Raw genomic sequence first — 27,384 nt, forward strand, 5'->3', positions numbered from 1 at the left:
CGTCCCGCACGCCGTGTACGTACTGTGTGTTATGAACATCGTGTATGCGTTCGACTAATAATTCCATTGTAATAATAAAACGCCGGTTCCGGCGTTTTATTCAAAATCTCGGATTTTGACAAAACTACAGCACCTAGAGTCTTGATTTTTGCAGGGTATATTGGTTTGATAAATTACAATATAATCGTGTACAAAATGAATTTTAACAAATCAGTGAGGGCGTCCTACTCAGCAAATGTTATAATATGGCTTTAACAAGCCTTATGTCATTGTAAGCTTATGAAAATTATACTTATTACGTCATGTCATGTTTGTAACTTCAATAAGCTCACAGTCCTAGGTGTCGTTTGTTTTCTGCAAAAAACAAAATAAATTATGATACTTTTGAAGATACATGACAAGGTAGGCAAAAATCGTATCGACATTTAATAAGTTTTTGACTCGAGAATTCACTACAGGCTAACTGTAAAATCATGTTTGGAATCCGTGGGTCAGTGGTCGATGAGTATATATTTACACAAAATGGTTCTTTGAAATTAATACTGAAACAGTACTGCATAACTCGCACACTTTTACACAGTAGGCTCGTTAAAATTATCAGTGCTTCCATTAGACTTCTCCGTAGTCCACTTGCCCATTTTGCATACTCTGGCTATTACATTTAAGCATAAAACTCTGATTTATATTGATTTGTGCGCATCTTTTCAGTCACCGCACTCCCTCTGTTTGGATTTTCGGGGTTCGCTATCAATAAACTGGTAGATTCCAAAATCAGAATTGTTCAGTATTAAAGTGAGCCATTATAATTATGCAAGATAATGTTGCATTCAATTAATTTTATTGTCACTAATCACTGATATTTTTAACTCTTTATGACCATTTTACTATTGAATACTTTAATTTTAATAAACATCAGTATAATTTTGAGTTTAACGAAATGGGTTCATCATTATTAATAATAACATATTTTTAATAAAATTCGACTATGGCATAGTCTATGCTTTTATTAAATCAGTTTGGTAAATTTTTAATTGAGCACGCTGTATCAAATGAGTACAAACATGCCTGGTATTTTAGACTGGATCTTAACGTACTCCTTTTGAAAAAAGACAACATCAGCTGATGATATATTCCAATAATACGATAATGTTACTTACCGAAGTAGTTTCCAACGGTACCACTTGGTTTTCTGCAAGACGATGTCTTTCTAAAGCAGTCTTGATTTGACTTTGTACCTGTTAGATGAGAAATAATAAAATAATGATGAAAATTAGAACAGGCATTCAAGTCTGCTAGCTAGCACTATTAAATGTTACCTGAGAAATATCTAATGTTATCATATTGCATAGTTGGATGCAAATCGTCCTATAAATAGAATATTACAAAAATAGTATTTATTTTCTTACACATATTTTCATAAAATTTAGCACAGCCTTTAAAAGAAAGGAAATTAAAAGAAAGAAAGAAGAAGAAGCAGAAGGATGAAGATAAGGGGAAGAAAAGGAATAAGAGAAAAGGTAAACTATACGTTGGTTCTCCTTAAGTGATCATAAGATAACAATATACCCTGGATGCTATGCACACGGGTATAAAATGAGGGAGGGGAGAATGAGGAAGGAGAAGATTGACCCAAGTGCAAAACGCTGGTTGTGTAAAACACTGGTTGTTTTTGTCTCTTTATTACTCCACCAGATTTTGCTCTGAAAACTATACAAATATTGTCAGATTTTACCTCTTTGTTCAGAGCACAGAATACCACGAAGATAAAGAATCCTTGCAGTGAGTTACAGATTACAAATAGGTACTGGAAAACAATAGCAGCTCCAGTAACAGACATGTAGCCAAATGCCCATGTTGTACCAAGTAGAGGTGTTAACACAAGTGTTCCTCTCAAGGTTGCCCTGTAAGCAAAAATATTAATAAGTGTTCGGTCCAGTTCCTGATGATTTTGCGAGTTTCTTGAAACAGTAAAACAGCCATTAATAGCGAATGCATCTACTATTATTAATTATTTGTTAAGGTATTCGATCAACTCTCCGTTACTCTATGTGTCACGTCTTGGCTAGGCATCGTTGGAAAACAGCATCTAAATAATGAGAACTGAATGATTCACCTAGGTAAACTAAAAAAGTAAATTTTAACGAACAAGGAGCAGATTTAAAATACTTACCTGACACCATCTGTATACTCAACGTTTACTGCATTGGATGCTTTGAAGATAATACGCCCAACAAGCACCAAGAGTACCGAATTAAGCTAAACAAATGAAATAAAACGAATATTCTTAGTCTATACGCGCCTAAAACAAAATACTAATATATTAATTCTTAAGATAAAATGACAAAATCATATAGTCAGCTTATCCAAAGGGTATCAACAAGTGACGTCATCAAACCATTAAGAGCTGACTCTCTCTACTGACACATGTGGAATTATGTTATGAACTATAACACGGTTGCTTGATGGCATTTAGACATTTAGTCCTTTTTAACTTAAGGTGAACACTGAAGGCGCTATTTATCTTCACTCTTAATTAGAGAGGGCGGCCTATCTGCTGTGTCATAGCATGACATCAGTCAATATGAGACATTAAATATTAAATGCGAGGATCCAGAGGATACATGCCTGAGAAAATATATAATAATTAAAGAAATGAAGCTCAGACAAACTGGCATTATAATAAAGGAGAGAAAAAATCAGAACCGTTCGGATTCGAACCAGCGTGCACTAACGATTACATGTCGTCAGCTCACCACCACACGCCATAACAGCTCATGGCGGATCAGAAGGCGAATTGAACATGTAATGATTTTATTCTCAAGTAAATGTCGTGTTATCTTCAATCTTGTTTGCATTTTTACAATGGGTAGACAATTTATTGTATCATGGCAATAAAACATCAAAAATTAGCACCTAATAGCAAGGGCGTTTTCAAAAATCTTTTGATCATATTAATTGGCTAAATTTAATTTGAAATATATGTAAATAGCGCCCTCAATTTGTACACAAATACAGTTTATAAAATAAAATCTGCCACAAAAAAGCATAAAAATATTAATAATATGATAAAGGAGAGAAAATGTATGTTCAAAATAGCTACAAAATATATATGTATATTGGTGTAACAGCCGTTGGTATTGTCCCTGTATAGAAAATGAAATGATATAATGTAAGAATAAGAAAACGAATAATGTTCTCAGTATAGACTCACCAAGATAACAACTGCAGCTGGTGCACCAAAGGCCCATATAAGACCAGATTGAAGGTCCAACCAACAACTTGAAAACGAAAAAGAAAAATGCAAGCCACAATTTTGCATTTTTTTTTACAATAATCTAAATCTTTATGTACACAGCATACGAATGAATGGCAAAATACTATAAATCGTCCCTTCATAACTTATGGGCAATTTTACACCTTGACCGATGTGTAGGAAACATATTGTGCTATGTGTTCCTTTTTAAATCTTGTGATTCTAGTGTATATTTGTACCCTAATAAGTCGAATTTTCAGTGGTACCCCGTATACCAAATATAAATTATGAGGGACTCATATCATGTTTGTAGGTATGTGAAGCATATTGAGAATAAATGTGATTACTCAAAATCAATCTCCAATTCGCAGGCGAAGTGTTATGTGTAATCCGATTATCACTATGTCAACTGGATCACGCTTTTGAGGTTTGCACCACGATCAAAATGATCGCAACACAAAGTCTATGACATGTACTACCAATTCCAAAAGGTGCGTGATCCAGTATCCAAGGAGTTATGTAACCACTTCGCTGGCGAATTCTGCGTACCTGGTTGGAGACGTGTAGCTGTTGAATTTCACAGCGCCACTGATGGTTACAATGACAGCCGGTATGCCATATCCAATGCCAATATACAATGGCATTCGATTTTTCTCTGACCCGTAAACTATGATGATCTTGTAAAAGAGACTGATGCCTTCCACCAACATCCATCCAAATACAGAAAGGAACAGAAAGTGAAGTATCATCGCAATCGCTGTACATACAATCTTCAGGAAAGAGAAAACAAACAATATGTTAAACCATTATTTTATTAAGGCTATTGTGAGCTATTGAAGTGTCAACACGACATAAGTAGGCCAACCATACGAAGCTTTAATACATACCGACCAATACCTATATTTACATACATACCGACCCACCTAAAAATCACAAAATGGGAACCCATGGCAACAATTCGTTACCAATACACAATATATGTGAACTTTTATAAGAATTTGACGTAATTGAAAAACGAGGTATCAACATAACTGGGCTTTTTTTGCTATTTCAGTTTGAATGTTTGATGGAGAGATTTTGAGTTATTGTAGGTTGAAATCAGTAACACAGTCATAATAACAATTCTATTAATACATACCTTGTTAATAAAATGAATATTAAATCTGTTTATCTGGACTTACTATTTTTGATAGCGACAGTATCACGTCTCATCCAAGACACATCATCAGGCTGACTGATCAGGTTGTTGACTATTGATCTGTGACACACTTGATGGTATAACGTCACAGGAGAGTCGCCGGGGTAGTTTCCGGATTGCTGCGTCGTAGGTCCTTGACAGGTTGTGGCGAAGTCCTCCTCCTCTGTTGAACGAAGGTTCCTCCCGCTGGACATGTATTGCCTCCTTAACCCCTCTTTCAAACCACTTATGTTCTCTGTCGAGCACTAGCACATCCTTGTCCTCAAATGAATGATTGGCAAATTTGAGGTGCGTGTAAACTGCAGAATCGTTCAAACCTGTAGAACTGGGTCTACGGTGCTGATACATACGCTTGTGCAAGGGCTGTTTAGGGACCGTTCACAAACACTTGTAAGGGGGGGGGGGCTGATGCAAAAAAAAATTATCGCGAAAATTTTTCGGGCCCCCCTGTACAGACCTCGAAAATTCCAGGGCCCCCCTTTTTGACATGAAAATTATCGGTCAACCCCATAGAAAAGCATATAAACTCAATTTTCCCAGAAAAAACTGTGGCCATTTTTTCAGCCCCCCCCTTAGGAGGGTCAAAATTTTCAGGGCCCCCTTTTGCATCAGGCCCCCCTTACAAGTGTTTGTGAACTGTCCCTTAGTCTCCCCTATATATGAGTCCTCACAGTCAGAGTCTTTGCACTGGATGGCATAAACAATATTACTTTGTTTATTGCGGGGGGCTATGCAAAATGGATAGAATATTATACCATCAAGTGTGTCACAGATCAATAGTCAACAACCTGATCAGTCAGCCTGATGATGTGTCTTGGATGAGACGCGATACTGTCGCTATCAAAAAGCGACACAGATGAACAGATTTAATATTCATTTTATTATGTTTATCTACCTGGATGACTGAGAATATTCACACATTTACATACCTTATTGTTTGTCATGTCGATCCCAAGTAAAAACAAAGTTAAAGCTGCCATCAATGAAGCTGTAAAGTTGATGTGGATTTGGTATCGCTCCGAGTTTCTCAATGCCCTGCAAAATGCATAGAATATTAGCTAATATTACTTCTAACCAGTAGCAGTACCACGAGGAGGCGACCCTTCTCTCGTCTGAACAAAAAAGCACCAAACATTCCACATTTCATAAAATTATCCGACTTTTGCCACCCTCCCCATTTCACATTGCCACCCATTTCCTCTTGGAATAAAAATTTGGTGCCGCCGCTGCTTCCAGCCAATTCCTACATAATGGTCTACTCCTAATTTGTGTTAAAGTGTTTTTGAACGTATGTATTCTTTTTTGGTGCTTTTTTGTGCATTTATTTGTGGACATAAACTTGAATTGAATTGAATTGAATAAAATGGAATTGAATTGAGAAAGATATCATTATAAGTACTAAATGTTTTTTAAAAAAGACGCAAATTTTTAAATTAGAAATTACGATACTTTGACTAGCATAACTGCAGCTGACTCAAAAATGTTACGACAAATTTACGTTATCAACGAATCGGTGTATCTTTTGAAACGTAAACCTACTCGAATATAAGAAATATGCATATTGTGATGAAAAGTGATGTAATGGATATGGCTATGAAAGCTTTCGTCATGGCGTCCATAATACGGGCGTGAACTTCAGGTATCTGAAATGAAAGATATGATGATGATGAAGACGATTAAAAGACGATGACGACGGTGTTGAAGATGATAAAAAAAATGATGCAAACAAAGATGTCGATGATGATGAAAATAATGATGATGACGTTGAAGAAGATGATGAAGATGAAGTCGCCAATGATGATACGAAGACGACGATGATGACAATGATGATGATTATGATGATGGTGACGATGATGATAATGATGATGATGGTGCTGATGGTGATGATCACAATGAAAATGACAATGAAGACGATGGTGTTTAGATAATGATGGTGATGATGACGATTACGACGACAATGACAATGGGATGATGAGATGATGATAAAGATCATACCGGGCATCCATTGAATTGCAGTAATACAGCAAAGCTTGTTGTGTGACTGGATTGACAAGCAAGGAATTCATCACCTGTTTCGATTTCAGATACCCCAGTAATAGCAAACATACTACAAAATTAAAAATGAAAAACCGCAATTATTGATTTCTCATATCATTCTAGCTTCCAAAAAAGGGAGAAATGTATAAAGGTTAAAACTTTGTTCTTCTACAAGAGTCGCCAGTTTCTTTTAATACCTGCAAGGTAGTGGTTTTGCGAATCTCTCCTAATGTGAATCGCTGTTACTGTTCCTACTATTTTTCTACAAATTTGTGACAGTCACTAAATGTGATGGGACCTAGTGTGAACGGATATAGGGGAACGTGCACTCGGAACTACAAACTTATGCTCCTTAAGTTTGAACTTATTAAAGCTTTCGTAATTCACAAATTTAAATAGGACCATAGTATTGTATGTGATATCAACTGGTCCTACGTAACGTGGAGAGGGTCTAAATATGGCAAAATTCATACTGTTAGAACACGCGATGAAGATTCTTACTGGTCCCCCTGATTTCAACGGTAGCTTTAATGTGGTGTTAGCAATAGCTAATGAGGAGTATTCTATTCAATTTTTAGGATTACAAGCTTTGAGAAACGTCCAGAGCGTGGGGGGATTGGGGACTACTGAAACCGGGGACCGGCAACTACTTTACCTGGTTGAAGTATTCCAAAATGAGCATAATTTCTTGTATCCATTCCCTGTTGCTGCTCCCTCTGAGAAACCGCATTTTGGTGCCTGTAAGTAAATCAAGTTGTTTAATCTGTCAATTAAAATTCGGTTGAAATGCTTGCTTGTAGTTAAAAAATTGAATTGCCAGAAATCTCTGCAAGAGACCATTAATTTTCAACGAATCCATATAAGGCCAATGATGTATTAAATATATTAATATAAATTCTCGGGATCTCCTATTATAGAGCCTGTCGTATTCCTCCTGTGTGCCAGATTTATTTGGCTCAATATTTTAGTGCATACACCACTAGGTCATGCGCCCTCAGTCTCGCATTGAATTTTAAAACAATTTTGATAATCAATTATTATAAGCGTAGATGAATCCGTAAGATTTGCTTTCTTTCAATCATAGCGCTCACTTTGGTCTGGGGCGGACATTTTATAAATGAATTTAGAAGAGCAGTAACGACACCCCTTGCCTTACCTTCCAGATGTTAAATCTACATCATATGCAAAATTTGAGGAAAAGTTAAGGGGCGTTGAGGGCGCTATAACTCCCATTTTAGTAACAAAAATGTGATTTAAAAAAAATGACCGTGCTAATTTTCTAAAATTTCAGAGTATATAGTATGAACATGTAGATATAATCAAGTAGTTGCCCTACCTGCTCTTCTCCGAAAAAAATAAAAAGTCCTATACCTCATTGATAATGAAACCTATGTGTAGCCTGCAGGGCATGATATATAACAATTTTGCTACTACAATTTTTTCCGATTCTGGCTGATCGTTTCAGAAGCGCACTATGCGAACTACCTTTTTGGTCAGATTCCAAACGCTCTTAGCTCAGTGACGGAGTATAAATTCAGTTTATTTGTAATCTGGCTCTTGATGTTATAAACTAGCGCTTGATGGTGCTTTTACATTTCCACGTGATTCGCTACAGGACGTATTTCTATTGGTTCGTTTCCGCCTATACAAATATAATTATTATTGACCTGGTGTTGACGATGTGGGGCAGGCCAGCGCGATCGACCGGACAGAAAATTGATCGAAATTCAACGTTGCATCTTCCTTTTGGCACGTTTAAAACCGGAATACCAGACCGTTGCAACTTCTATACTAGCGCAATACAAAAAGATAGCGACAGCGTCGGCTTCCCCTGTGTATTACCCTGCTGATAGCCTACTGAAAACTGCAGAAAAAATGCTGCTGCCACCTACGATAGTACTGCGTAGTGCTGTGGAGACTTATGCTAATGACAGAAAAATGCTGCTGCCATCTACGTCCACATGTTGCAAGTGTTGACGTCGCTGACCTCACATCGACGATCGGAGTTGCAATTCCATCGCACTTCGTGCTCTATTTTTCTTCCATGGGAATACTTGATTATGTACCAAAATAGTGCAAAATCTCAAAACTTGTATGGGTAAAGTCTTTTTGAAAGCAGTTCATCGGGAAGTTCTTCTAAAAACATTACACGGTATACATAATACGCAACTTACAAAATTGGCCAATTTTAATCCCACAAAATTCAAGACGCCTGCACAAATGTCAAACCAAATAGTGTTTAAAAGTGTTTATTTATTTATAAAATATTATTGCTGACACATCGACACTAATCACATGATAATTATCCCGATAGTATCATGACTACGATAATACTCTCTCTATATACCACGTTGTAATAAAGTGCAACGTGTGATTGTTTACTACTCAGTTACAGAATTCTTTCTTCCAATTTATCCGGGTTACACAAACCTGAATAGGCAGGCCATATCTGACTGGGATAGAGTATCTAGCATCGTTGATGGTAAGCCGTATACCTATTGTTCCACTTGCTATCAGCCACAATCTAAAGATATATCATTATATAAAATATAATTATTATGTAATTTAATACGAATCTTCATTTAGATAACATTATATTACAATTATATGTATTATTATACCCAATTTAATAATAAAATGCAAACTGAAGGCAAAAAGACTAAATGAAAGGTGGGTTCTGATTCTTTTTTTGTCATACGGAAGCTAACCTCCAAAACGTTGGGGTTTTGAGTTAAAGTCATGAAGTACGATTTCCGTAACATTTTAATTTTGAAATTCTTTACCCCAAATGCTGAATAATACTAGTGCCAAGAATGTTTCTTTCCATTTCAAGCCGAAATAAAGAGGTAAAGTTAAAAATACCGAACTGTTTATATGGCAGTTTACCGCGGAGTTCTATAGTTAGTTTCTGAATACGAAACTGCCCTGTAAACCTAATTTCATATTACGAAGCAAACAATCATATTAAGTCATATCATAAGATCGTACATCATGGCTGTAATTGAATTGCTACACTCAGTGGATTGGTTTTGGAACCAAAATTGTGTATCACAATTATTGCCCATGCAACAGTTTCGATGGTATGCGGGGGTTAAGGCTCTCGGATTTCGCTCTGACCTCTCTTCATAAACTGGGACTAGAAAGAAGATACCAAAGTCTTAATTTTTAAGAGGTAAATTGGGATTGCCAATTGGCCCAACCCCATTCAAGCAAACGGCAGGGAAAATGTTAAACTGTGTTTGGCCTACAAGACGTTTTTCGACCAAAATGAATATTTTTAAACATTTTTCATCAGATAATGTGACTAGTAACTTACCCCGAAGCACCTGTCACGTTCACGGAGACATTCATCGTCTCAATGCTAGACTCAATGTGTGTTATTGTTAGAACTCTGTTACCTTTTGATAAAAAGAACAACAGCGACTAATAAAATTATTAAAATTATTTAATTATTACTATTATTAATTTGTTTCTTTTATCACACTAACACCATCATAGGGCATATGAACGAACTTTAACGGAGGTGGATGAAGCCTTCTAATACTGTTTATTTGTGCTCTTACAAAAATATTTCCGTGCGATATTGAGTCCAAACTTGATATTTAAATAAAATAGTGATTTCCTTTTACATTTAGCCATAATCAAGCAAAACCCTACGATTTTACATTTCATAGTGACGTGGCGTGACATTTCAAAGTCAAATACAATAACTCATGTGTAAAAAATGAGCCCTAGTACACAATCCTCATGATATGCATTTTTTTTCAAATTATTTTTGTGTGAATGTGAACTTGAAGAAAATGTCCTGAAACACCTACCGATATGTACCTTTTAACTTTAATGATGCTTTATAACCAAATAACCAACGTGTCATTGGACATTTTTGATTACATAGGTTTTGACGTCAGGTCAAATTTACACATGAGGTATGTGTGTACCTAACTTTTTATCACTGGATAGAATAAACGCATAACCATTCGTTGGAACCAAATAAAACAGAAAAGCGTAGGAACCACCAAGCGCAACCCACTTCTAATAAAGCGTGTAATAAAAACCTCATAAAGGCAAGGTTTAAAGTTTGGAACAATTCAACGATACCTTTTGGTAAATTTTTTAGTGCATCCCCAGAAATATTTATCTGTGGTGAATCGCCGCTGCTGTTTCTCAGATGATCACCATTAGACCATTGAAATCCACCTGGCGCCTGAATGTCTGGTATACGTATTGCAGCGGCATCTTAGACCGACAAAATTATTGATGATATCAGAAATCGGATAAACAATGGGTTAATGTCATTAAAAATTAAACTAAAAATTAATCTTCGGATTCGTATAGCGCCTTTTTCCAGATCTTGAAGGATTCAAAGCGCTGTAATTTCGCTGCGATGGTGAATCATCACATCAGATCGCATCAACTATGCCAGTTGCAGCCAAACCTGGCGCAAACCTATCCGCACTTAGATTGTAACATCCACCATTTATCTGTGCAGCTCCCCACATTCCATTGGATGAAGGAAGTTGGATAAACCAAGTGCACATGCAGTCCTTGGGCACGGCCACCATCACCACCACCATCATCTCCTTCATTACACTCAACCGCATAACAGGCATCATTATCGTCATCATCACTACTACTACTAACATCATATACTAACAATAACCAACCTTGTTGTAATTGGTGTTGTTGATGATGTTGTTGTTGGTGTTGTTGGTGTTATTATTATTATTATTATTATTATTATTATTATTATTATTATTATTATTATCATCATCATTACCATTACCAACTCCATCATCCATCACTATCACCACCAGTACCATCATTTTCCGCCATCATCATCATCATCATTATCATCATCATCATCATCATCATCATCATCATCATCATCATCATCATCATCATCATCATCGATCATCATCATCGATCATCATCATCATCATCATCATCATCATCATCATCATCATCATCATCATCATCATCATCAGCAGCAGCAGCAGCATTATTATCATCATCATTATCATCATCATCATGGATTACCTATTCCTGGTCGTTTGATGTTGACTTGCAACCAATCTTCTATTCCTGTGTCATTTTCGCTTTCTCCTTCGTTATATTCAGGGATGTGCCGCGAGAGTGCTGCTGCAACATCTAATAACCTCTCCGATAACATGAGCCGAAACTGAGCCTGTCAAATTAAAGCTTGTTTTAGACTAGATATCCTAAAAAACTAGGATAATTTACGAAACTTTAATATTTATGTTGCTTCCTGCACATCTAAATGCCAATTCAACCCTGCACAATTCCATGCATCATGTTTCCCGAATCTTAGTCCCTTAGTCACTTTGTACAGAGTTAGAGAGCCATGTTTTCACACACTTGGACTGTATTAATTGATTACAGCCCAATCGGGTGCAATACTCACTGTGAGATTTTATATTGCCATATCAGTACAACAACAACCTACATTAAACCACCCAATTGGGCACCATACTCACCATGAAAATCTGGCAATACTGGCAACAACCAAATTGAAAACTGATTTAGCTGAATGAACTGCGGCAGTGATAACAATCCCACAGAAAGTGGGGTTCTAACTAAAAAAAATTATACTGTATGTTTTAGAAATTGAAGTGGAAAACAGATGACAGCCAGTGTTTGGAGCTAATTGTTCAAGATTGTTCATGTTTTTAGAGCAGAATGCTTGAGAAGGGATTCAAGGGAAGTAAGCTTTATGGAAGTTTTAAAGCTTACAGTCTACATAAGCATGGAAGTTGCACATGACATGCAGAATGAAACTGAACAGACTTCTGCTCATGTACTTGCAATTTGCATTGTGTGAGGCTAGAAAGATCGGTTTATTCTATTTCTTGTAAAACAAATCACAAAGCATAGCCTCAGCCAAGGCTTGCTCTAGCTAGGCCTTCATCACCCATGTCAGCTGTCTATGCTGGTGCTACTAATACTATACCTGCTAGCCTATGTCATAGCCTATGGTTGTGGGTGCCAGGTCTATATGACTATATGGCGAACAATTCTTGAATATAAAAATCATTCATCAGCTAGGCCGTTACTTTTACAGACATTTTAGACATATGTGTATAAGCCTAGTATAGCGATAAACTTAAACTACGGAGACAAGTAAGGATTCTGAAATATAATAATGATAAAATTGGAGTTTTTTCACCCAATACTAGAAATTTATTGGTCTCGCTATGATTTTTAAAATATTAAACTCGGCTACGCCTCGTCCAATATTAAATATTGAACTCGGCTACGCCTCGTCCAATATTTCAAAACTCATAGCTCGACTAATACATTTGTAGTACTGGGTTCAAACCATTTATTTTATATCTACATAAATCTTAATTGAATTGAAATTACCAGATTGGATGGCAGAGGAGGCAGATAAGGTAAATTCGATGAAAATGGAATGTAATATAAATACAACAGCCCTTTATGGATCCTACATAAACTGGCCTCAAAAAGAAACTTATATTTTTTCACAAGGTCATATCTTAAAATCCTCTCCATAAAATGAACAAAAATTGCACACAGGATTACTTCAATACTCTACTCTAAACACATGTCAGTAACCAAGCAGTTGTCCAACTGACACAACAGCAAAATGCACTGACATGGAACACCTTCCTGGACCACAATTCACATCCCAATAGATTTATTTTGTTGGGTTCCAATTATTCGCCTGTGAATGTGGTCCCGGAAGCTGTTCCGTGTCAGTGCATTTTACTGTTGTGTCAGTTGGACAATTGCTTGGTTACTGACATGTGTTTAGAGTAGAGTATTGAAGTTATTCTGTGTGTTATTTTTGTTCATGTATAGGGGAATAATTGGAACTCAACAAAAGAAATCTGTTGGGATGTGACTTTTGGTCCAGGAAGGTGTTCCATGTCAATGCGTTTTGCTATTGTGTCAGTTGGACAACTGCTTGGTTACTGACATGGTTTTGAGTAGAGTATTAAAGTAATCCTGTGTGTAATTTTGGTTCATTTTGATTGACAGTATTTTAAGATATGACCTTGTGAGTCACAAGTTGTAAAAAAATATAAGTTTTTTTTTAACCTCAGTTTATAATACAACAGCCCTTTATGGATCCTACATATATTTCCCTTCAAACTTACCAGCAAACACAAAATGATCTTTAAAGTTTATTCGATACGTGTTAATAACATTTAAATGCCAGTTTATACGAAGATCATAGATACATTATTAAAACGTTATTGTAAAATATTTTGGGCAAACAATTTTTAAAAACATGTCAACAGTTAAATAATATTATGTTAGAATGATTTGCATCACGTTTACAAAAAAATGTTTTATTAATGTTATTAAAACGATTTTATACCCTTTATATACCTTGAAATTGAAACCTTTTCTATAAAACGCGTGTTTGCTGGGCTGTGCCCTTAGGACTAGGAAACAGACATGCATGATATAAATAGCGCTTAATCATGGTTTGTCGATTCTCGTCGATTGACTTAGCAAATCTTCGACACAGTGGGTGGACATCCCCACCCAATAAATTATTTTGGCCACAAAAGATAGGCACCGTGCAAATAAAGTAGGATAAGACACCTTGTCACATCGAGGAAGGGGAGTCAAGCCGATATTCTGCGCGCTGAGATGGAAAAAATGGTTTTTGGTGAGACAATTTGAAAAATACACCTTTCATCAGGGGCAAATGTTTGTTTGTTTAAACGGTCGCTCCGTATGGAGACACACTTGGGTCCTGATGGGACCAGGCTCAAACAAAAATGCTCAAGCCAGGCTAAAAAGCCTAAGCATGCTGGCCTGTATGGAAAGAGAAGTGAGAAACAGATTTGAAGACAAAGAACAAGGAAAAGAAGGTCACTCCCAACAATCAAGTTAACAATTTTACTGTCAGCCTTTGGTACAAAAACAATTAAAAATTGCCCACCCGGTAAATTATTGTTATTATATTACCTCTAAGTTTTGAGACGCAAGTATATCTGCAAATACGCTGTCAAAGATTGGCTGCAAAAATAAATAAAAAGATGGTCTGTAACTTATAGAATTTAATGGTTTTAATACATTGTATCGGTATTACGTATTTTAACTAGATTAATCCCTACTCATATATCAATTTTAATGAAAAAGAATAATTCGCTTTTGATCAAAATTGAAAATAAAAATGAGCAAAGTAAAGCACGTTAGAACGTGTTACGAGTCAATAATTTAACTTTAATGATATATTTAATTGTGTACACTTACTCCACCGATTTCTTCAAGTTCGCTGACAAGTTCTTCGTTCGTAATGTTTTCATCGAATGTCAGAGCATCAATTTTGCTTAATGAATTGGATATTTTTTCATCAAATAATTCGTCTATGGGTTTGTGTGCTGAAAATGAAAGATTTTATAATTTTATTTTAATTTGAAGAACTTTTTAAGACGAACACACACCCCTACTTAAACCAGTGTTCTCGTGAGGCCCAGAATTATATGTATTTAAAACATACCAGTGATTCTTTCTAGGGTATATTTGTTATCACACCATTCTTGTATGGTACAAAAACGTAACACCAATAGACGCTGTGAACCTTTTTCGCACAAACCCACATAACCCATATGATGTACCCCTAAAAATAACATTACCGCGCGTTTCATGCCTTATTGAGTCCTTATATAGCTAATTTTGTGGTAACCTTGGTTCATACCCCACTAAGAAAATTATACCCCAAATGCTATTGCTACAACTTACACAATACCCCACTAGAAATAAACGCGTCAATATTCTTTGTGATGTAGTTTTGTTTGCGGTTAAAGATTGCCACTGCTTCATTTCAAATGTTTAGTTTTAGTTTTGGTTTTGGTTTTGGTCACGTGGTTTCCTATTGTCCTGTCTAACCACTTGAATCATAAGATATCGAACTCATTGTTTCTACCTTTTGTTAAAAACTGAACATTTGTGTCAGTCAGTTTCGGTTTTGGTTTCAGTTTCTTATAAGTGGTGTGAAGAATAAAATTATTTGGTTTGAAGTTACCTACTCTAAGTATACAAAATAAATGTTTAAATTTCGCAGTGCAATATTCATGAGGAGAGAAATCGAGCATGGTAATCTACATTGAAAGACGTGGATTACAAAATCGAATAAGCCTAGGCTATTTCACCTGTGAAAAAATATAGACCATCGAAATATTTGCATTCGACATTACAAAAGGGGCCACTATTGTAATTGTATAGGTGCTATAAACAAAATCAATTCATGTCCTTAATCCCATATACCAGAATCGATGGAAGGCCATTATATGACCTCTAATAACCTAATGACTTTTACTGAAGCAATTTTTACTGCAAAAAGTAGAACATAGAGGGGAGAAGAGATTGTGTGTGTGTGTGTGTGTGGGGGGGGCAAGGTGGGTATGGGCCGGGAGAAAGAGAAACAGATGGGAGAGAGCATTGGAAGTGAAAGAGAAGGGGGAGGAGAGCTCGAGATGAAGATATCAAATGTAGGGGAGGAGGAGGGGAGGAGTCACTTTGGGAAGAGGTGCTTATATAGGGAGGGGAGCCCCCTCTTAAAAAGGTATGGGTTGTGCTTCTCGGGGATAATAAACTAATTCATAATCAAATCATCTCCATGCATCGTTTATGTTTCATACAAACAAACAAAGCCGCCACCCCACCCCATCCTTCAATATACGCGCATGTATATGATTTCTAGGCCTAGAACTCGTGAGTGTAATATGCCATCTTCGACAGAGAGCATCAACTGTCGTCCGCGGGATAGATTTCCGATATCAATCTTGATAATAATTATGTTAGCACAATAGGCTATTGTATACTTCTGGTTATATACCCTATACTGTGTCCTCCCAACATAAAAGTGTTATGATTGCAGACCAGATCTGCTCTACTTTTTAATCCCTAGATTTTTGGTTTCTGAACAAAAGAGAAACCAAAACTAAAGATTTGAAATGAGGGAATGTCTGTAAATCCTTCCCGACCAAAATTATCCAATCAAACAATGGCACATGCGATTGTTTAGGTGTAACATCGTTGGCCAGGCCAACTAGCCAGGTTTGCGCTGTAACTAAATGGCAGCAATTACTAAATGTTTATACTAGTATTTGGGTAGGTATAACCTTCTCCTTAGACTGGTTAGGACCTTGGCGAGTTAGACACTCTTGTATTATCATGGTTTATTTGCCATAAAATGTTGAGCTTGTGTAACTGTACACTTTGATAATAAATCCATATGTGTTTTAAACCCTTTAATACAGGCTGTATCAAAATGATTGGTACCCATCAGTTTCCAGTGATTATGGACTTGACTGCCACATCAAAATACAATATAGGATCCACATAATTTGCTGATTTATGTCATAAACAGTCATATAACAATAAATTGTTGTAATTTCAAGAGGATCCAAGCAATGTTGCATTTGGAAGAAGCAGGCTTTTCAATAACCATCCAAACTGATGAGTACCAATCATTTTGATACAGCGTGTACATTTATATTAAAAAAAAAGTTTACGTGGCTGTTAACACATGGTCAATGTTTATTCTAATATGATGCGGCTCTCTTTCTTCAAAAACATAAAAGACATTGAATAATTTTTCTTTCGTACATAAATCAAACGTACTCACCATCATCATCCTTAATGGTAACCTCCATTACTTTATTCCCATCAATACCCACATCATCACCTCTTAGTTCTACCAGAAAGGTTTCGTCAAACTCCAAAAGGTCGTCGTCAATTATTTGGATCAAAATAGATTTGCTTTTTCCTGCTTCAACAGGCATGGACATATTTTGTATAGAATTGAAGTCTTCAGATGCAGTTGCCGTTGCGCTCAATGTTGAAAGATCTAGTGACAAGGGTTAAGGTTGTTCATTTGTAGTGACTTTGGTTAACCATGGTCTTACTAAGAGTATGTTTTCCACACATATTTAAAGTAACATTTTAGGCTTAATTTTCATTTCATACTTTTTAGGGCAGCCGAACCCATTATTTAAATGTTTTTTTTACTGCCGATGACACATTGTGACGCATTTCAACAAATCACAGTGAGCGATTTAAAATAATGAGTCGTGGAGGTAATAGAAATGAAAATTTAGTGTCAATGTCAACGAAGGTGAGCTGACGTGTAATAAACTACTCTCACCTCTGCTTGATAACCCACTTTTAACACATGGTGCTTTCTGCAAGTTTTAACTTAAATTGACTCCATCGATTTGGATTATAGAAGAAAAATAATAAATTGTGTGTCACAGTGGCCCATATGTGACCGTCCACGGCGAATGAGCCGTAAATTCCTCCCCCGGTCATTTTTTTTTCGTGTTTAAAAAATAAACATCATAAACTTAACAATGGTATATCATTTGACTTCAAACGATATCCAGAAGCGGGGTTATGGTTTGTTAAACTTTGCTCCTTCAACAAAATTATAGCTTTTTACGTTTTTACATGGGTCTCTTTTCCCACATTGTTGGCAATAAATATCAAACAGTCATAATTGGTGGTCATTTCAAATCATCCCCAAGTCAACGAGGTTTAAGAAAGTTCTCTCATTGTTAATTGTTGGTTATGCATACCTGTACAAAATACAATGCCTGGTAACCCACCACTTGAACAGGATTTAGCAATATAAGCAAACAAAGACCAGAGCTATTAAAAGTTCTATAGCCATCTAAGGTAGAAGCTTATTATCCACTTCAACAATTATTGATTAGTTTTTGACTATCGAAATGAGACGGATGTCGGGCCAGCTTAAGTTACCGATGAATATGACCTTCGTAAACATTTTAAACCGTTACTCAGAATACAATTTAGGGAATTTACGGCTCATTTGTGCTGCCGGGTCACATATAACAGTACATGACTTCCGGTGTGGTATCTACCGAAATGCCATGATTTGTTCATATTGCCTAAACGAAACATTTCCTAAGTTTTCACTGATAGCAAAAATACCAATACCAAAAAAAATGCATTTTTATGTTGTAAAGTCATGAAAGAGTGGGATAAGAATTTCTATCAGGTCACACAACTTTAATTAGTGACCACGTTATTTTTTCATCCTGTATTATCTTCCATTCATCCGACGAATATGGCGACATACGCTACTGAGTTTACACCTCATTTATTTGCAAGATTTGTTTAGCAGTAAGGATTATCATAACTTAATTGGAACTCTTTCTAGTATGAAATAATTTCTAAGGAAGAAATAATAATCATCAAGAGCTTACAAGCGGATCCAGCGACGGAACCATTATTGATGATATTAACGTGGATAACATTGGCTGTTTCACTAGTAGTAGAATGTGCCACAACAAACCCAAGTGAAGCTGTTGGTACGGGGTGTGAGAAGACACACACAAAAACAACAACAAACAAACAAACAGAATAAATACACATAAAGAAATCGTGTTGAGAATTCGTAAACGTTACGAAACAGTACAGTAATTACTGTAGCTGTCAAAACCGACGGGTTCATTGCATTATAAATAAACGCTTTTGTCCATACTCTTTTAGATGTATTTTTGTTTGGACTTACAGATTATCCTTTTGTCTGATCGATTACCCCAGACAAATCTTTCCAAGCTTAAAAGAAGGGCAAGTATCAAGGTCAATTTATTTTCACTTGTAGGCTATACACGAATCCGACGGGAGCTGTTTCTACTCCTCAACCGTGGGTGGCGCTGTTGCGTCCGCCATTGCCGGGGGCCATTTCGCGCTTGATTCAAGTTCACGTGCACGCTGTATGTTCACCTTTCATCTGTTTTAAGCTATTTTAATCGCAATTTTAATCAGGTTAATACTACAATTTTTTCATGATTAGGTCTACCTTATTTTGAGGAGCTGTGGTCGGAACATTTTTGAGCATTTAGACCTACAATTATATTGATGCTCAACTTTAGGTCTGGTATGCTAGGCCTTGGGCCTGACTAGTCATTTATTTTTTAGTTGGTAGGCCTATATACTCGGCATTGACACGGGTAGCCGCCCCTAGCATAACTCGCCGGCTCTCACAACCGATATTGGCATGTTGGTAGTGTTATTTTAGACAAGGTTCAACTTCAAGTCAGGGATCTAGAGGTGGGATTTATTCATGATTTATCAATAAACGATCGAAGCATATACTCGGGCCCATGGGCCTACAATAAAAAACGTAACACGTTTTGTGAGAGCAAAGCAGGGTTCGTATGGGTCATGGAATTTTGCTTTTTCATTTTCCACAGGCCTGCAAAGTCATGGAATTCAGAAAATCTCTTGAAAGTCATGGAAAGTCATGGAATTTGACAATTAATAATATTATTTTAAACCAAAAATGGTAATTAAATTAGCTTTTTCATTTAATACCCTTTTCCGTGTTTTTAAAATCCATTCCGATTGTTAGGTCTACTTTCTAAATCGGCAAGTAAAATCACTCATTTACCGGCCAGCACCTGCTGGGTAAATTATGCACAGAAATTATGCCACTTGCCCACTATTCCGCCGTCTGAAGGCATATATTTAGTTAACTATTTAGCTATTTTGGTGCAAAATAATAGGCCTACAAGATGATTTCCGACATCGTTTTCGTTCCGACTTTCGGATCATGCATGAATGCACATTAATTTTTTTATTTAATAGGCCTATAGGCCCTACCTAAAAGATGATTTCCGAAATAATACTTCTGACTTTCAGATGGTTCATGCACATTAATATATTTTTTTATTAAGTAAACCTATCTAGGGCCTAACTGCTATACACATGCTATATCGTCTGAAGGTGGGCAATTCCGTATGAGAGAGAGCAAATTCCAAATGGTGAAAATAGTTAATATCTCCAAAAACACTGGTGCCACAATATTACAAATTTGGTATGAAGTGATAGAGTAGAACAATATCTTTAATTTGATGCGTATTGCAGTTATATTGAAATATGTTTACCACTCAGTACTGATTTTTTTTCAAAAGACATGATATTCTGCCCAAAATTTTTTTTTTTTAAATGTAAACATACATGTTACATTCCGTTACCGTGGAATTGCCCATTTAGTAAAACTAAATTTATTTAGCTCTGTAATAGGCCTACAAGACAGCGTTTTCTTTCCGACTTTCGGATCATGCATGCACATTATTATGTTTATTTAATAGACCTATATAGAATGATCTCCGATATAGTTAACGTCCGACTTTCAGATGGTTCATGCACATTCACATTAATATTTTATTAACTATCTAACTACTACACGTACATGCTTTGTTGTCTGAGGTATTTAGTTAACTATTTAGCTCTATTGGTGCAAAATAATAGGCCTAAGATGATTTCCGACATCGTTTTCGTTTCGACTTTCAGATCATGCACGCACTTTATTTTTTATTTAACATGTATAGACCTACAAGATGATTTCCGAAATAATTTGTGACATGATCAAGGGGAATGAGTCGGATGTCGCTAATATTGTTTTTGAGATATTGGCAAAAACAATGTTCAAATTCTTTTGTTTTATCATTGTTTTTAGCCATTGATAAATTGCTCATAACTCGGTAACCAGACGTCCGATTTTGATGGAGTTTGCTTCAAAATGTAGCATTAATTTGTAAACAGCTAGAAAATGATGCAAAAAACTTCTAATTGAAAATTGCCGACAAGTGACTCATCCCCCCTGATGATGTCACATTTACTTCATCAGACTTTCAGATGGTTCATGCACATACTTTTTATTAATTATCTAACCCGGGCTATCTAACTGCTACACATGCTTTGTCGTCTGAAGTTATTTAGTTAGCTCTATATTGGTGCAAAGTAATAGGCCTACAAGATAATTTCCGGCATTAATATTAACCATGCATAGACAAATGGTATACATGTACATATCCAGTAGAGTTTTCTAATTAACATTAGCACTAGGTTTTTTTCTTTTTTTTCTTTTTCTTTTTTGTTGTTGAAAACATGCCTTAACAAAACCCGATGTTAGGCCTAAAGCTTCTGGTGGGTGGTTCCACTGAATCAATGAATTGTTAGTTTATGCATAAAGCCAGTGCAAAAGTTTTAAAAATGCTTCGTGCATACGAGTATATGGGAACGTGGACATTTTAAAGTGTTGTAACTTGAAAATGAAGCTTCTTTGAAAATTGTTTGGGAAAAAAATAAATGCCAATTGCTATTGTCATTTTTTCAACGTGATGGTGGTTGAATTAAAGCATTATATTTTGAAAGTAGAGTGTCCCTTAGCATGGTTAGGGTTTTGAAGTACACAAATAGTACAATTGTATGAAAATGGTTGGTGCATTATATACCAGAGAAAGTCATGGAATTCTTTTTTAAAGCATGGGAAGTCATGGATTTTTTTGTCAGAAGTGTAAGAACCCTGCAAAGGTTTGTGCCGTCCGGACTTTTTCAAAAATCAGTGAGGGAGTCTCTTATTATTTGTTATTTATATGTTGTTTTTTACGATCCATTTCTGTGTAAAATTGCAATTGCAAAGGCTTTGGCAACACATCATAAAAACGGGGAGGCCCCTAATATTTTTTGTTATTTCCCCAAAGCCCTAGGCCTACCCCTAGCTTGAAGAGAGTGTTTGGAATACATGTTTATAAATGGTAAGCAAGAACTTCTAAACATGTCTTTTCATTGCAACAATTTTAGAAACAAAGAAAGGGACCAAAGAAGAAAATAACAAAAGTATTTGAAAATCTTCAAAAATCTGGCGGGGAAGTTATTTATTTTCAATTGGCCTCATCGGGAAGTAGGCCTACCGCATCGGACTTTCAATTCGTCGCCGAAGAAAATCTTTTCTTGTTCTTTTGTCGCTTCTTAATTAAAAGCATTCATCATTTACATTTTTTAAAGTTTAAAACTCTACTTCTGATATTTTGCAATATTTTATACTACTTTTAAGTAGTATAAAATATTGCTTTTAAAAAAGTTAAAACTATTTTCAATAGGCCTACACCTGTAGACCTATCCGGTTCTTTAAACCAGAGCTAAGCGACCGATGCTTTATAAAACTTTTCATACGGATGAAATAAGCTTTAGTTTACAATATTTAGGCCTACGCTACGGCGAAAAAAGATGCATACATTCACTTTTTTGACAAGTAAATTACCTTGAAATTCTAGTTTTGGCCAGTCTCGAACATCATCTGCCTAAGCATCCATGGCAATTTGATGATGGTGACAGTGAAGTGAACTTAGAGAAGCATATCCAAAGTATTGTTGTTGTTTGCCTATGCTATGCTGCACAAATGGCCCCCGTAATGGCCCCCCGTAATGGCGGCGATGTAAGAGGGCGCCCTTTCGAGAGTGCGCGGTCGGATTCGTCTATAAAATTTATATTAAAACATTTTAAATTTACGCGATTGTCATTATAATGTATTCATAGCCTCCGCGTATTACGCCATATGCGCGTTCCAATCAAATTGCTCTTTAGATGATATACGCACACAGGCGTGGAGGTTATTGATAACCATCAATGACCTCCGCGCATGCTTACGCGGTGCAATGACTTCCGCGTGTGCGCATCTGTTGCGCGGGAACACTTCACTCGCACGCAACTACCATATTTGCTCATGGCGTGATTGCGCAGTGCTGTAATTGGTAAGTCCGTTTTAGCCTGTTCGACTTTTTGAAGGGCGAAATATCAGTTTTAATAAAACAATTTTATTTCAAAAAAATTCGGAGAATAAAATCTTGAGATTTTGGTTGAGTGATGAGTTAAAAATGACGGTTATGAATTCGGAATATCCCTCGGTTCCAAAGGCAAAATGTTTAGATTTTTCAAAATACCCTCCAAATAACTAATGCACAGTTATTAACCTATAAATATCATCGATGAACTCTGCACTAATATGAAAAACGTTGAATGATTCTTGTTTTATACAGAATTTGCAAGTAAAATAAACAGTATTTGCTGCATGCTTACAATACTCACCATCATCATCCTTAATGGTAACCTCCATGACCCGAATCCCATCAATACCTAAATCATTACCTCCTAGTTCTACCAGAAAAGTTTCATCAATCTCCACAAGGTCGTCGTCAAATATTTGGATAGAAATAGGTTTGCTTTCACCTGCTTTAACCGTTGTGGAAAAGTTTTGTGTAGCATTAAAGTCTTCGGTAGCAGTAGCGGTTGCGCTCAATGTTGAAATATCTAGTGACAATATCAATAAGTATTTGTAATAATGACTGACATATAGCATAACATTATCTACAATACTAATCAAAACACAAGGCCAAAGGTTTCAAATGATGGACGGCTTTTCCTCCCAGCTACATATTCTAAGTAAATATCCAAGTAAATATCATTAGATATATAAAGATTACTTCTAGGACTACTTAATGTCCAAAATATCATTTTTTAAATAATTTACCATAACATTTGTATTACATCGTCAATTAAAAAAAAAATCTAAAATATCAAAAGGACATTCCTGGTATTCAGAATACAATTCGATATGTCTGATGTGCTCGCATGTCCCATAAAATACTGTGAAAACGTTGCTCTCCGCTCCCTTATAGCCATATTATAACATTTGCTGAGGAAGGACGCCCTCACTGAATTTTTCAAATTCTTTTTTTCACACGATTATATTGTACTTTATTAAACCAATATACCTTGCAAAAATCAAGACTCTAGGTGCTGTAGTTTTGTCAAAATCCGAGATTTTGAATAAAACGCCGGAACCGGCGTTTTATTATTACGATGGAATTATTACTCGAACGCATACACGATGTTCATAACACACAGTACGTACACGGCGTGCGGGACGGTGATATACACAACAAAGGGTCGTACCATAACATGACCGCAGGAGTGGTACGTATTGGCGACATGTGCGCTGGTAGTAAATTCCAATTTTCTTTGCTTTGCCGTAGTTGTTCGGCTCAAAAATAAAAGGGGATATATCTGACAGTACAAGCTAACATTTTATGGCAAAGAAATGCTAATCTATTTTGTTTGAAAATATTATAATATGGCTTTAAGTGGCTTAAATTTAAGACAATAAGGAAGAATGAGTGATCGCTCTTGTGTTGACACGAATTTCTATTACTTACAGACAGTTCCACGTACAGATCCATTGTTGGCGACATATAGCTGGACAACATTCGCTGATTCATTGATGGTAGAACGAGCCTCCACAAAACCAATTGAAGCTGTTGGACAATATTGAAAACACAAACCCCGAACGCATTAGTGCATAATATGTTGTAAGCAATGATCATGATGAACATTAAGGTTAAACTATGTTTTTACAAACAAGGGAAGAGGCTTACATATCACACACTAGAACATACCAACATTGAAATATTACATTCATATTATGTTTAATTGTGCTAGTGTGCAATGCGTGATTCTTCTTTACACCCCTGTATATGTTTTTTACCTATCCCCGTTTTCGCGATCAGGGTTTAAGCAATATACCTTTCCAGGTAAAGAGGACATTTATGGGGCAAATATTAACTGTATAATATATAATAAATCGTAATCAGGGCAAAAATGTTAAACAACTATCTCCTAAACAGCGTTTTCTTAATATCGGCGATAAGAGAGTGTATTATACATCCAACGCATATTTTTCACGGACGTTTCGACCGATTACAGATTATTCACGGACAAAATATCTCCTAATCATATGAACACATTAAAGTTCTATGTACAATGCAACACACTAGCATTTTATTCAGGCTCAGGTGTAAACTAAAGATTATGCTAATTTCCTTGCATGAATCACTCATTTACATCGACTGAAAAACAATGTCATATGTAAATAATCTTAGGGTTCCTACCATCATTGTCAATAATTGTGATGATGATATTACTGATTCCTTCGCCCACATCAGCACCAGTTATCTGCACATTGAGCTGCTCATCATGTTCCACTTGATTGTCATCCAAGATTGTCACAAACACCTGCTCAGAACGGTATCCATCAACAACAATGGTATTGTTTATAGAGACATAGTCTTCGTTTCCAGTCGCAGATTGATCCCATGTATTGAGATCTTTTTGAAGAAAAGTATTATATCTTTTCAATAATATACAAATCACAAAAGCTCAAAATACATCAAAAAGATTATCATTCACACAATAACATATTACAGAATTATTATAAGGAACACTTGGGAAATAACTCAAAGGGAAAGGGTAGAAGAGAGGTACATGATTTAGAGTTCCAAGAAGGAACGGAAAAATGATAAGGGGGTGGTGGAGGAAGAGCTTAAAACTGAATTACACAAGGTGAGACCAGAAAAACGTTCATGGATTTCAATATGGTCACGTGGTCAAAACACAAGAAGCAAAATTACGGCATAATTGAATTTGATTTATTTCATTAGCCCCACGATGCACGGCCCTGCAAGGTGCTAACACTTCAAAGTGTTCATAGTTCTGGTCGCTTGGGTTCAACTCCCCGCACATGCATGGAATCCTACGTAATATGTATCATGTTCGCTTCCATCTAGCGATCAATAAGCAAAATAACACACGAGTAATCCAATTCAATGCACAAGCATCAAGCATACACATGGGATTCTTTGATGTCAGCTGCAAACAATAGAAACCTGGATCAATAATGAACGTTGGTCAAAAGACGAGCTTACTGAAGTGAAAAAATTGGTACATGCAGAATCATCATTTATGCATATTGCCTTGAAAATCATAAAAAGCCATTGCTTGATGAACTCCAGTGATTTTATTAGCGTTATAAGCCACATTTTAATATTTCAAAATGTTTTATATGCTATTTGACCCAGAAATGTATGAATTTGATGCAAAATCGTGATGAAAAATAAAATTTTACTTGTCAGATTCAGAAAGAGAGAGTCTCATTACACACGTTAATTACATCACAATCCAAACAATAGATGGTCAAGTTCATGGAGAATGTTACAAATTGTTGCATGCTTTGCTATTTCGTTTTTTCTGCAGGGAATTATGTTTTATCATTAAAATCGGATATGGAAAACTATACAGCACAAACGGACATCACTATTTTGTATTCACAATACAAATTATAACAATTAAACAGGAGTGACATATAACAATTATAAACGCTGTATCTTTAAAAGGAAATTGCTCTGATGCTAAAATTTCGGCAAGGAAATTCAGGTGAAATAAAGAAATATATCTCTGATTGATTTTGTGTGCTATTTGAGCGTTAAATGTTTCAAAATGTCAAAATGAACAAAATGCGAGTAACTATGATGTCATCAACATGACAGTAATATTCATGAGGAGTAATTATTGCTTCCTCAAGAAAAAAAATGGTTAACAAATGGTTGGATTAGCATCGCACGACCTTCTAGTAACTGTATCTAGACATTTGTGAAAGTTACCTGTATATTTTTACCGGAAACGAGCTTTTTCTATGGTTACTGACCAGCTCATTAGCGCGGTTCATCAGATATCTTTACCGCGGGATTACTGCCCTCTGTTGTTGACAGGGCTTCGAACTCTTATCAAGGCGATATGAGAAGTGTAGGGCCGTGGATGAGCAACAGATTCGCCGTCATGTACATTTTTTGGCCTAATCGAAACATGTCAGAAAGATTAATGAGGTGCCTCCACCACTAATGAGAACGGGCAAGAAAGTCAAGTCGACATCCAAAACTAGTTAAAAGGAAGTCGTTATATTACAGACCTTAGAAGGAGGTCAGGTTTGCACTACAACCCTACCCCTAACCTTACCCTAACCCTAACCCTAACCCTAACCTTAACCTTAACCCCAACCCTAAAACTAACCCTTACACCGGGCCCTTATCCTAACCCTTACCCTACCCCTAACCTCCTCCTAAGGTCTAATACAATAGTAACCTGGTTAAAAGACATCTCATACATAGCGTGCAGTTGATGCACACATATGACGTGTACTTGATTCACGCTCTATGGCTTGCCAAAGGCTTGTAAGCAGATAATATGAGGCCTG

General features: G+C 36.2%; 1 protein-coding gene and 2 long non-coding RNA genes across 3 annotated transcripts; all 3 read right to left on the minus strand.

Annotated features, from left to right (window-relative positions):
- Window positions 1-251: 251 nt before the first annotated feature.
- LOC140168983 (uncharacterized) lies at window positions 252-1,877 on the minus strand. Its single transcript, XR_011861308.1, has 3 exons — window positions 1,733-1,877; window positions 1,158-1,235; window positions 252-354 (listed from the first exon to the last, which is right to left on the minus strand). It is a non-coding gene; the product is annotated as an uncharacterized lncRNA (long non-coding RNA).
- A 292-nt stretch (window positions 1,878-2,169) lies between these two features.
- LOC140168984 (uncharacterized) lies at window positions 2,170-4,007 on the minus strand. Its single transcript, XR_011861309.1, has 3 exons — window positions 3,803-4,007; window positions 3,212-3,278; window positions 2,170-2,256 (listed from the first exon to the last, which is right to left on the minus strand). It is a non-coding gene; the product is annotated as an uncharacterized lncRNA (long non-coding RNA).
- Window positions 4,008-5,338: 1,331 nt separating this feature from the next.
- Window positions 5,339-9,891, minus strand: LOC140169325 (latrophilin-like protein LAT-2). The gene is made up of 6 exons (XM_072192581.1): window positions 9,805-9,891; window positions 8,919-9,012; window positions 7,144-7,226; window positions 6,447-6,558; window positions 5,991-6,094; window positions 5,339-5,486 (listed from the first exon to the last, which is right to left on the minus strand). Exons 1-6 carry the CDS (start codon window positions 9,837-9,839, stop codon window positions 5,339-5,341), a joined length of 576 nt encoding a protein of 191 aa, XP_072048682.1. The 5' UTR covers window positions 9,840-9,891.
- Window positions 9,892-27,384: the final 17,493 nt, after the last annotated feature.

This window comes from Amphiura filiformis, chromosome 14 (genome assembly GCF_039555335.1).
Source record: "Amphiura filiformis chromosome 14, Afil_fr2py, whole genome shotgun sequence".
Classification (NCBI taxonomy): Eukaryota; Metazoa; Echinodermata; class Ophiuroidea; order Amphilepidida; family Amphiuridae; genus Amphiura; species Amphiura filiformis.

What these genes read in the sequence shown, in the direction of transcription:
- LOC140169325 (XM_072192581.1), bottom strand. Translation starts at nt 9,839, where the DNA reads ATGAATGTCTCCGTGAACGTGACAGGTGCTTCGGG. An exon ending in GATATGGCCTGCCTATTCAG is followed by an intron (nt 7,227 to 8,918) that starts GTTTGTGTAACC and finishes ATTTACTTACAG; the next exon opens with GCACCAAAATGCGGTTTCTC. An exon ending in TTTTGGAATACTTCAACCAG is followed by an intron (nt 6,559 to 7,143) that starts GTAAAGTAGTTG and finishes TTAATTTTGTAG; the next exon opens with TATGTTTGCTATTACTGGGG.